Source organism: Apodemus sylvaticus, chromosome 7, assembly GCF_947179515.1.
Source record: "Apodemus sylvaticus chromosome 7, mApoSyl1.1, whole genome shotgun sequence".
Taxonomy (NCBI): domain Eukaryota; kingdom Metazoa; phylum Chordata; class Mammalia; order Rodentia; family Muridae; genus Apodemus; species Apodemus sylvaticus.
In genome coordinates, this window is record NC_067478.1 from 115719242 (window position 1) to 115731667 (window position 12426).

General features: G+C 34.7%; 1 protein-coding gene across 1 annotated transcript; it reads right to left on the reverse strand.

Moving 5' to 3' along the window:
* Positions 1-6923: 6923 nt before the first annotated feature.
* On the reverse strand, positions 6924-7787 carry LOC127690158 (olfactory receptor 7G2-like). Its single transcript, XM_052189707.1, has one exon. It carries the CDS (start codon positions 7785-7787, stop codon positions 6924-6926), a length of 864 nt encoding a protein of 287 aa, XP_052045667.1.
* Between the last annotated feature and the right edge of the window lie 4639 nt (positions 7788-12426).

Genomic DNA, 12426 nt, shown 5'->3' on the forward strand with positions numbered 1-12426 from the left:
GTTCAATTTTTAAGAGTGTGATGTGCACACTCAACAATTCCTTGACCCATTGGGTTATAAGGAATTACAGTTTTATGTTTACTATCAAATTCTTTACAAAACAAGATAAAGTTATTGCCAATGTAGGCTGGCCAATTGTCTGTCTTAATGACTTTGGGTAATCCCTTGGTATTAAAAGCTTGTAAACAATGATCAATTACATTTTTAGAGGCTTCTCCCAAATGTAGAGAAGTGAAAAGAAATCCTGAACAAGGATCAATGCAAACATGTATAAATTTTAATTTTCCAAATTCTACATAGTGAGTTACATCCACTCACCAAATGTGATTAGGCATAAGGTCTCCTGGATTAACCCCTAAATGAGGAACTGGCGATAATGTAAGGCAGTTAGGGCATTGTTTTACAATCATTGTTGCGTGCTCGTTTGTGATCTTGTGATGGAGTCTTAATATATGGCTAGAAAGGTGGAACTTATTGTGATCACGTCTAGCCAATTCAACAGGTTCTAAAACTAAAGCCTCTCCTATTAGAACTCTGTCAGTGTAATGATTGCCTTCAGCTAAAGTTCCAGGAAGACCAGAATGAGCTCGTATATGGCCAATATAAAAGGGATTTTTTTCTAGCAAGAATGATGTTTTGCAATTGTGAAAACAAAGATCTTGCTGGCATATTAAAATTAAATGCGCCACAGGTTTCTAATCGTGGTACAGAATCTGAAATGGAAGTACTGTCTGTAAAGAGATTAAAGGTACTAGTTACAGATTGAAAGACATATAATACCACTCTTAGTTCCGATAACAGAGCAGAAAGCCCAGGGTCTCTATAACCACCTGCTGATTATTAGTAAGATATCCAGCTCTTCCTTTGAAAGAGTCATCCATGAAAATTAAAAGAGCATTATGCAGCAGCTGAAAAGATGTCATATTAGGAAATACAATCTCATGCATATTTAAAATTTTTATCAATTTATCTTGAGGATAATGGTTATCTATAGTTCCCGCAAATCCTATTTGAACAAGCAACCAATCTGTGCTATTTTGCTTCAGCCAAGCATCTCGATTTAATCTACATTAAAATGCTGAATAATAATATCTGGCTCTTTGCCAAAATAAGTTAGTACACCTGCTTTCTTCCAAGCACAATTACCTGGGCTACTGCCTCATAATATGGCAGGATATTACATTTAGAAGACACACTCAAATGAATCCAAATAAGAGGACCTTTTGCCATAGTAAACCAATAGGTGAATGAGTCGTTTTAAAAAATTAGCAGATGGAAAGGTAAAGAATAATCTATATAGGTAACAAATTGGTTTTCAATAGCTTTCTCTATTTGCAGTAAGGCCAAAAGCCCTTCTGGAGTTAATAATCTAGGGGATGTAGGGTCAGCATCCCCCTTTAGAATATCAAATGAAGGTCATAATTCTCCTGTACTAAGCTTCAAATAGGGGTAAAGCCAATTAATATTGCCCATCAACCTTTGAAAATCATTTAAAGTTTTTAAACTGTCCCTGTGAATAATTATCTTCTGGAAAAAACAGCTTGATCTGTAGGTTGGAAACCCAGATAATTATAAGGACCATGGGTTTGTACTTTATCTAGAGCTATTTGTAATCTGTTAGCAGCTAAAGCCTTTTGCAAATCTTTAAAACACAACAGCAAAATCTGAGGATTTTTTTACCCTCAATCAAAGTATCATCTGTGTAAATATCTGGCCATTGTTGTCTTACAGGCTGAATGGCCTGTGTCACAAACTTCTGACATAAGGTGGGACTGTTATCCATGCCCTGAGGAAGAACTATCCATTGGTATCTTTTCACATGTTCCATGAAGTTAATAGAAGGGACACTGAAAACAAATCTTTTGCAATCCTCAGGGTGCAATGGAATAGTAAAGAAACAATCTTTTAAATCTATAACTATTTTATAATATCCTCTAGGAATAGCCACAGGAGATAGAAGAAGAGTTTGTAAAGCTCCCATGGGTACCATGGTCTCATTAACCTTCCTTAGGTCTTATAGCAATCTCCATTTACCAGATTTTTTTCTTGATAACAAATATTGGGATATTCCGTGGAGATTGAGATTCCCTTAAATGTCCTGCAGTAGCGAAAAGGTAGCTCTGTTTTTTCTTTAGATAAAGACCACAGATCAATCCACACAGGATTATCATTCATCCCATGCCATTAAATTTTATTGGCGTGGGATGCAGGCAAGATAGTGGTCATTATTGAAAATGCCCCAAACCTCTAATGTTAGGGTTAGACTTGAGACTTTCAAACCTTTTAATGCCTTGTCCTTCATTTCCTAGCCCCCGACCAGGCAAAAAATCCATGCTCTAGCATTTGTTTAATTACCACATTGTTAGGACTGCACATAATCACACCCTTCTGTGACAAAAGGTCTCTCCCCCAAAAAGTAGTAGGCAAATTTTGCATTACATAAGGCTGGATTTGTCCTGAATTTCCATCTTCATCCTTCCAGGTTAGAAGTTTAGCCCTCTGCTTAGGGTTATTAGCATATCTGATACCTGATGGGTGTTTCAGAAAATGGCCAGCTGGATGACTAGTCGTGTCCTTTAATAATTGTTACATGAACTCCTGTGTCTATTAATCCTTCAAAACTTTTTCTTTCAATTGTTAATTTAAGGTTAGGTCTTTCATTAGTAATAGATTGAACACAATACACTACAGAGGAGCCAAAGCCATCCTGTTTTCACTTATTAACGAATTTGGAAGGCAGTGGATGTAAGGGAACCAAGACATGTTGAGCAATTCTTTGGATAGCAGCTATAACACCATGAGGGGAAGCAGCCATAATTTTTATTTCTCTCTCATAGTCATTGTCTATGACACCTTGATAAATATGCAGCCCATTTCCAGTAGTACTACTTTGTCCTAGAAGCAATCCTCAAGTTCCTGCAGGCAAAGGTCCAAAGACTCCTGTAGGCAGAATCTGGATACCCATTTCTGGAGTTAACACAACATGGGAGGCAGTGCACACTTCCAATCCTGCACTTCCTGGTGTTGCCCTGATAAGTTCAAAGATGGATTTTCCTGGCCTGGTAGCAGTTGCGTGGCCCCACAAACTGCTTGCCTTGGTTGTCTCAGGGCCTGAAGCTGGCCCCTCTGCCCATTTCCCATCACAGGGCAGCCCTGAATATCGGTTTTAGATTTGCTATCTCTAGCCCAGTGATTACCATTCCTACATCTAGGACAGATTCCTGGGGTGCAATTTGATTGCCCGCTTATAGCACCCTGGATGCTAGGGCAATCACTTCTAAAATGACCCAGACTACCACATTTAAAACACTTTTATTCCCTTGTCTCTGTGAAAGTATTCCCTGTATGGTGATTCATTGCAAAGCTGCAGCCATGGCTAGACCCTGATTGTATGAGGAGCCAATTTCAGAACAGAGGAAAATATAACCAGCTAAGTCTGTCTTCCCCCTGTGAGGTCGGATGGCCTTGTGACAGGCTGTGTTAGCATTCTCATAAGCCAACTGAGTGAACAACTGATATTCTGCCTGAGAATCTCCAAAAATTCTGTTAGCTGTTTTCAATAATCTATCCACAAAATCTTGGAAAAGCTCATCAGGAGCCTGTATAATGCCTGTTAAGCTTCCACTAAGATTCCCCTTCGATGGTAATAGATTCCACTCATGGCGGGCAGTCATTGCAACCTGTGCATACACTCTGCTAGGAAACACAATCTGATTCATATTCCCTTCATATATACCATCTCCCAGTAACATTTCAGTATCCCAATCTGGATGGCCTGCCTGAGCATTTATAGTAGCCGTCCTTTTACTAGCTTCACGCCACTTAGAATTCCAAAGCAAGAAATCTCCTCCTGACAAAGTAGCCTTACATAGAGTTCTCCAATCCTGTGGAATTAAATTTGACTCCTTCACAGTATCCAAATAAGCTTATGTAAAAGGAGCCGTAGGGCCATACTGCGCCACAGCTAACTTTAATTCTTTTATCACTTCGAACTCCAATGTCTGATATTGTCTTACGTTGTTGTCCTGGTCTCTGATCTGTGTCAATATGTGCTTGGATTTATTTCTGGTCTTCAATTCTATTCCATTGATTAACCTGTCTGCCACTGTACCAATTCCATTCAGTTTTTCTCACTACTGCTCTGTAGTATAGCTTGAGATCAGGGCTTGTGATTCCCCCAGAAGTTTATTAAGAAGTGTTTTCCCTATAATGGGTTTTTGTTTTTCCATATTAAAATTAAGAATTGATCACTTCATGCATTCAAATAATTGTGTTGGTATTTTGATGGCCATTGTATTGAATCTTTATACTGCTTTTTGTTATTCTTATTCTTGTTGTTGTTATTGTTGTTGTTTGTTTTTTGTTATTGAAGTCTAGCGTTAGTCGATTGTGATCAGATAGAATGCATGGGATTATTTCAGCTTTCTTGTATCCATTGAGGCTTCTTTTTGTGACAGATTACATGGTCAATTTTGAAGAAGGTACGATGAGGTGCTGAGAAATAAGTATATTCATTTGATTTAGGATATAATGTTCTGTTTTTATCTGTTAAATCTATCTTATTCTAAAAGTTTCACTGAGTCTCTGTTTAGTTTCAATAATCTATCTTCATGATCTTCCTTAGGCTTATTCATAGATAAATTTTTATTTTAGTTTACTGTGAATGAGAGTTTGTTCATCACCTATAAGTTTGTTGTTGGTGTTTAGAGAGGTTATTGATTTGTGTGAACTGATACTATCTTTTGTAGTATTGGTGAGTTTGTTTATTATTCCTAGAAGATTTCTAATGGATTTCTCAATGTTTTAATGTATAATGTCATACTATCTACATAAAGGGATAGTGTGACTTCTCTTTTCCTATTTCTATCCTTATAAATTTCTCTTCTTGATTTATTGATATTAGTAGATATCTTCAGATATTATTTCAAAATTTATATTGGAAAGAATAGTGCACATCCTTGTCTCAATCCCAACTTAGTCAGATTTCTACAAGCTTTTCTCCACTTAGTATGATATTGGCTATAAGCAAATCATATATAGCTTTTGCTGTCTTTGTGAATATTTACAATAGTTTTACCTTCTGTAGTACCTTAAAGGATATTGGAGTTTGTCAAAGGTTTTTCTTCATATATTGAGAGAATCAATATATGTTTTAAGTCCATTTATGTGGCATATTATATTTACTGACATTCATATATTTTATTAACCTTGCATTTCAGTGAAAATGACACATGAGAATGGTGAACAATCTTTTTATGTAGGTCTGTGTTTTATTTTCAGGTGTTTTATTGAATATTTTTGAGTTTATTTTCTTCATTCATATTATCTTGTGGCATTTCATACTCCTCCATTGTACTCTGGTTCTTCCATTGTTTTATCTTGTCTAGCATTAATGTGATTACTTTTCTTCTATATGACATTTATCTTTATATCTATCTATATCTTTATCTATCTATCTATCTATCCATATATATATATATCTGTCTGTCTATCTATCATCTATCTATCTATCTATCTATATCTATATCTATATCTATATCTATATCTATATCTATATCTATATCTATATATATATATATATATAAATATGAATGAGTGTGAATACGTAGCTACAAGGATAAAAGATGGCCAAGGAATGGTCACTAATAGATGCTGGTAGAGAAAAGTTGGTTTTCTCTAATAGACTGGTAAATACAAATGGAATCTCCAAATTCTCTTCTAAAATTCAGTAGGCATACATCCATGCAGTCAAAAGTAAATGAATATATCTATTATATTAATATTTTAAAACATCAGGGGCATTATCAGGGATATTGTAAGCTGTGTGGATTAAACAATAGACTTTGACAACAAACATGAAAATGTAATTCTAAGGTAATATCAATGTACTCAAAAGAGACCTACAAACAACTCATAGTCTCATCAATCTCAGATGGTTAATATTTGAATTATGTGCCTTGTCTCTCATTTGATTCTTCAACTTTCATCAAAAGAATACTAAAACATAATTTCATATAAATTAAGTTAAGCATTGTTTCACTTTTTCAATTTAAATTTTAAATCTTAAATAACTTTATTCATGAGTACTATATTTATAAATCTACTCCAATGTTTGATAACATACATGTAATCAAACTCTCAAATCCACATATTCCTTATTTTTGTCACATAAATACATTATTTTGCATATGCATGTTATTACTATACACACATATACTTATGAATTACATATATATATATATATATATATAAAATGTATATGTGTGTGAGTGTGTGTAACTGTATAAACTTTTGTAAGCCTGACCCATTTCCCAAATAAACTAATAGAGACTTAAATTTATTAATAAGTGACTACAAAATAAGGTAGGCTAGTTCCAAATAGCTAGTAATTCAAATACCCTGTTTACACTAGTTTAAGTTCTGCCACATGGCAAGGTACCTCCCTCAGTTACATGTCTCACTTTCTCTGAATCTCAGTCCATGTAAGAATACACTTTTTAAAGGAACAATTGAAGCCATATCCTCTGATATATTATATATTCTTCCTCCAACATGGTTGAAATTAAAAAGTCTTTGCTTGTTAGGATATTACTGTCATAAATTCACTATCTTACAATTGAAGATAAATTAATATATGTGTTTTGAAAACAATGCATATCATTAAATGCACAAATATTATCTAAGTATATTAATTTTATAGTTTATTATCTAACAAAGATGATATTTATTAATATTTTTCTCAGAATTTACAACATTTGGCAATGTTTAACTATTGGGATTAATCATGCGTTAAGTTAGGAGCTAGTATTCAATGGTAACTACAGCCTTGTATAACTATAGTGTTACAGAATCCCACCACATAATTTCCTTAAGGCTTCTTTCATGTCTTTGTTCCTGAGACTATAAACAAATGGGTTCAGCATCTAAGGGATGACAGTATACAATACTGAAGCTACTGCAGTCTTTCTAGATGAGTCAGTCATTGCAAAGCTGATATAGACTCCAATCACTGAACCATAAAACAAGGAAACAACTGACAAGTGAGACCCACAGGTGGAAAGGGCCTTGTAACTACCTCTTATTGAGGGCTTTTTAAAAACAGAATAAACAATTTGAACATAAGATAAAATAATACCCCAAAATGGAAGTCCACCAAATATGAAAGTTGCCAGGTATATCACTATGTTATTGATGAGGGTATCAGAACACGACAACTTGACTATATGAGCAAGTTCACAGAAGAAGTGGGGTATTTTCAAATATGTGCAGAAGGATAGTCGCAACACCAACAAACTGTGTAGCAGGGCATCGATCATGCTACTAAGCACGGAAAATAAAGTTAGCAGAATACAGATGCTTGGATTCATCATTACCGTGTATCTAAGTGGATGGCAGATTGCTACATAGCGGTCATAAGCCATGGCTGCAAGAAGAAAGTTTTCCATTCCACCAAGAAAAATAACAAAGTACATCTGTGTAAGGCAATCCGTATAACTGATGGCATTGTTCTGTCTTTGGATGTTCACCAGCATCTTGGGGACTGTGCTGGTGATGAAGCAGATGTCCGTGAGGGATAGGTTAGAGAGAAAGAAGTACATTGGTGTGTGGAGGTGGGAATCAAGACTGATAGCAAAGATAATGATGATGTTTCCTAGCACTGTAACAAGGTACATGAAGAGGAAGATTCCAAAGAGAATGAGCTGCAGTTCTGGATCATCTGTTAATCCCAGAAGAATAAATTCTGAAGCAAATGTTTGATTTCTATACTCTGTATTCCTGAAGAACATGAGTAGAGGCAGTGAAAACAATAGTCACATCACCTAATACAGTGCTTTTTACACTATACAAACACCTTTATATATTAGGATACATAATTTATCTACTTCAGCAAGATTTCTAAGATTGTTCTTATAGTTACTGATATAGAAATATTTGTTTGGTATGTTGTGATCCCAAGTGAATAATGAAGTCTGTGTTTTTATTATCTACCATTAATATTTCTACTTTATACAAACAATAAAAAATACTCATTTCTCAATAATCTCTACTTTTTCAATCAGATGTACTACTGCTTTTGTAAATTCTTTAACACAAATGTTCATCAATACATTTTAATATAAATTTTTGATTAATTTCTCAGAAATCTGAGAATGAAATTCCAAAGAAACACTATATATTTTGAAGTGGCAGCATATGAGGAAAATTTTTGTTGGGTGGTGAGAAAATAATAGGGGCAGGAAGTGTGGTAGTTCAAGTACATTGATGAGTTATAGAAATCTACATTGTTGAAAGAGAACAAATGTAATCTATATAACGATCAGAAACATAATTAGAAACCAGAAAATCAAAATCATTTAGAGTAAAATTCTTTTCAGAATACTTTTTATACTTTGCATTTATATTTGCTTATTGAACAAAGTAGAAAAATAGAAGAAAACTTAGGTATCATATAGAGAAAATGCACAGGAAAATATTAGGAGTTGTTGATACACAATGCATATAAAACTATAGCATAAAAGAACCATTAGTTATTCCAAATTGGATTCCTTTCATGATGGAAAGATCAAAGTTACCACTCAGCAAGTATTATTTTTGGTTCAAAAATATTCACTCTGTCTGACACATAACCACTGCACATACTTTATTTAAAAACTGTCAAATGTTATTAGATTTGAATCATGGAAGATAAACAAGTATAAATCACCTTGGGAAAAATAGAATATTATTCAATGTACAGATAGCTTAATCACATTTTTCTATCAGGTGTATTCCCTGCCATCCTAAAACTACTTCTTATCTCTAGTTTCCATGATTAAAGATGCAAAAGATACGGAATTTTGGTAGCTGTAAATTTTAACAGCAGTTTACTCCAGGAGTTTATATTCAATATGAGAGCCCCGGATCTCAGTAAAGTGTGTGAATGTCAGTGTTGTGTGGAAGAAGTTAAAAAAAAAGAGTTAAATTGCTTGATTTTCTATTTAGTGTACAATTTCAATTAAAATGGCATCTTCAAGTGTACTTGAAAGTGCACAACTAAATTTTTGATAATACAAATTTCCAGTTTCTTTTATATTGCTATTGAAGTTCATACTCCTCATCTTTTAAGTATATTCTTCATGTATGTGAGCATATATAGACTATTGGACCGTAAATAATGAAATATATATAATTTAAAACAAAGAGGAGATTCCAGGTACAACTGACATTATTTTCACACTTCAGATATATATTGATCTGACAAAAAAAGAGTATAGAAAGCTGAAAAATTATCTTTCTCCTTACATTCTCCAAAATAGGTAAATAAGGACACATAATTTTATTGCGTTAGCCCCTAAAAATTGTACTATTAATGCTTAAGTTCAATACAAAGGAAGTATTGCATAATTTAACGATCATAGAAAAAGACATGAGACAATTGTGATAGTTAGCAAAGTCCCTATGTGCAGCTTCATATTGTTCACCTTCTTCTGCATGCATTTTTCACAAAGATTCAGGTATAAAAAACTTGAAATCATCCGTAGATAAAATTACCTTGCCATGGTCATTGTGAAGTTGAGAAAAGTCAAGACATATGGTATTTAGTGGTCAGAATTCACCTATTATTAGGAAGGGGAGCACCTGTGTATGAGACCTTGAGTTTATTGGCAAACACTTAAGCAACTAGAGAATATTCAATATATGGTTTATGACTGAGGCAAGCCTCTTGAGTCAGGTTGTAAGATCAGAGAATTTACAGCTCCTATGTCCCTAGAGATTGAATATACAAACCATCTCATTAGATATACTTTGGAATTGTGTTCTTAATCATAGAAATGCATAAATTCATGGAGACCTATACCTTAGAAGCTGTCACAATCCTAGATGTTCTGCTTTTCCTTGAATTCAATGCTAATCATCCTATTTAAGCATATGTTAGTAACCTGCATCTGACCCAGGTTGTGGACACATATATGCCACTATTCACTGACTGAATCCCATCCTTATATAATTTTTTTGAGCAATGCCACCACCCAGGCCTTGTTTAGATTTAGGGGTATAAGCATATTTTAACTTTGTTTTCTTTAATTGTTACTTATGGGAAATTTATACCTGAGTACTTTAATTAAAACATCCAACCCCTCTAAATTTTAATATGTAAACCCAATGATTCTCAAATGTATGACTTCCTCTAATTTTAATGTATGACTTAAATGAAATATATTTTAAATTTAAATAAGATATATTTAATGTAACAAGGGAACTATAATGTGAATAATCATAATTACATCTGCAAAAATATTGAATATCTAAGACTCCATGCTCCATGTACATATTTTATTAATTATATCATTAACAGTTCTGTATAGTCAGTTTTTAACATGACTGATCTTTGTGACTCAAAGAAATCTTTTAGTTTGTAAATTAATACAGAGTTTAAATACAACTTTGAGTTTCATAATCAACTTTCAATCACTTTTAAATGTTTTGTCGTCCTCTTGGATTTCCTTCTTCAGAGACCTGAAGATCTTGTTGTAAAGATCTCTCACTTGTTTGGTTAGAGTCACACCAAGATACTTTATACTGTTGTGTCATTTCCCTAACTTCTTTTTCAGCTTGCTTATCCTTTGAGTATAGGAAGGCAACTGATTTACTTTAGTTGAATTTATAACCTGCCACTTTGCTGAAGTTGTTTATCAGCTGTAGGAGTTCTCTGGTGGAGTTTTTTTGGGTCACTTAAGTATGCTATCATGTCATCTGAAAATAGTGATAATTTTACTTCTTCCTTTCCAATGAAAACGGAAAAATCTGCCATGCTCATGGATTGGCAGGATTAATATAGTTAAAATGGCCATCTTGCCAAAAGCAATCTACAGATTCAATGCAATCCCCATCAAAATCCCAACTCAGTTCTTCACAGAGTTGGAAAAAGAAAATCTCAAATATATCTGGAATAACAAAAAACCCAGGATAGCTAAAACTATTCTCAACAGTAAAAGAACTTCTGGGGGTATTAGTATCCCAGACCTCAAACAATACTACAGAGCAATAGTGTTAAAAAAAACTTCATGGTATTGGCACAGGGACAGGCAAGTGGACCAATGGAATAGAATTCAAGACCCAGAAATGAATCTACACACCTATGGTCACTTGATCTTCGACAAAGGACCTGAAAAGATCCAGTGGAAAAAAGATAGACTTTTCAACAAATAGTGCTGGCTCAACTGGAGGTCAGCATGCAGGAGAATGCGAATTGATCCATTCTTATCTCCTTGTACTAAGCTCAACTCCAAGTGAATCAAGGACCTCCACATAAAACCAGACACACTGAAACTAATAGAAAAGAAACTGGGGAAAACCCTTGAGGACACAGACACAGGGGGAAAGTTCCTGAACAGAACACCAATAACTTATGCTCTAAGATCAAGAATTGACAAATGGGATCTCATAAAATTACAAAGTTTCTGTAAGGCAAAGGACACTGTCAAAAGGACAAAACAGCAACCAACAAATTGGGAAAAGATCTTCACCAACCCTACATCAGATAGAGGGCTAATATCCAATATATACAAAGAACTCAAGAAGTTAGACCCCAGGGAACCAAATAACCCTATTAAAAAATGGGATGCAGAGCTAAACAAAGAATTTTCACCTGAAGAAATTTAGATGGCCGAGAAGCACCTTAAGGAATGCTCAACATCATTAGCCTTTAGGGAAATACAGATCAAAACAACCCTGAGATTTCACCTCACACCAGTCAGAATGGCTAAGGTCAAAAACTCAGGAGACAGCAGGTGTTGGCGAGGATGTGGAGAAATAGGAACACTCCTTCACTGCTGGTGGGATTGTAAGATGGTGCAATAACTCTGGAAATCAGTCTGGTGGTTCCTAAGAAAACTGGGCATGACTCTTCCGGAGGACCCTGCCATACCTCTCCTAGGCATATACCCAGAGAATTCCCCAGCATGCAATAAAGACACATGCTCCACTATGTTCATAGCAGCCTTATTTATAATAGCCAGAAGCTGGAACGAACCCAGATATCCCTCAATCGAGGAATAGATACAGAAAATGTGGTATATATACACAATGGAGTACTATTCAGCAATTAAAAACAATATATTCATGAATTTTTTAAGCAAATGGATGATCTGGAAAATATCATCCTAAGCGAGGTAACGTAATCACAAAAGAATACACATGGAATGCAATCATTGATAAGTGGATATTAATTAGCCCTGAAGCTCTGAATACTGAAGATACAATTAGCATATCAAATGATTCCCATGAAGAAGGAAGAAGAGGGCCCTGATCCTGGAAAGGCTTGATCCAGCATTTTAGGGGAGTACCAGGACAGAGAAAAGGGAAGGGGAAAGACAGGAGAATGGATGGAGAGAAGAGGACTTATGAAACAAATGGGGGGAGTACTGGGAAAGGGGAAGGCTTTTA

Coding starts and splice junctions, on each gene's coding strand:
- LOC127690158 (XM_052189707.1), bottom strand. CDS start 7,787: ATGTTCTTCAGGAATACAGAGTATAGAAATCAAACATTTGCTTCAGAA.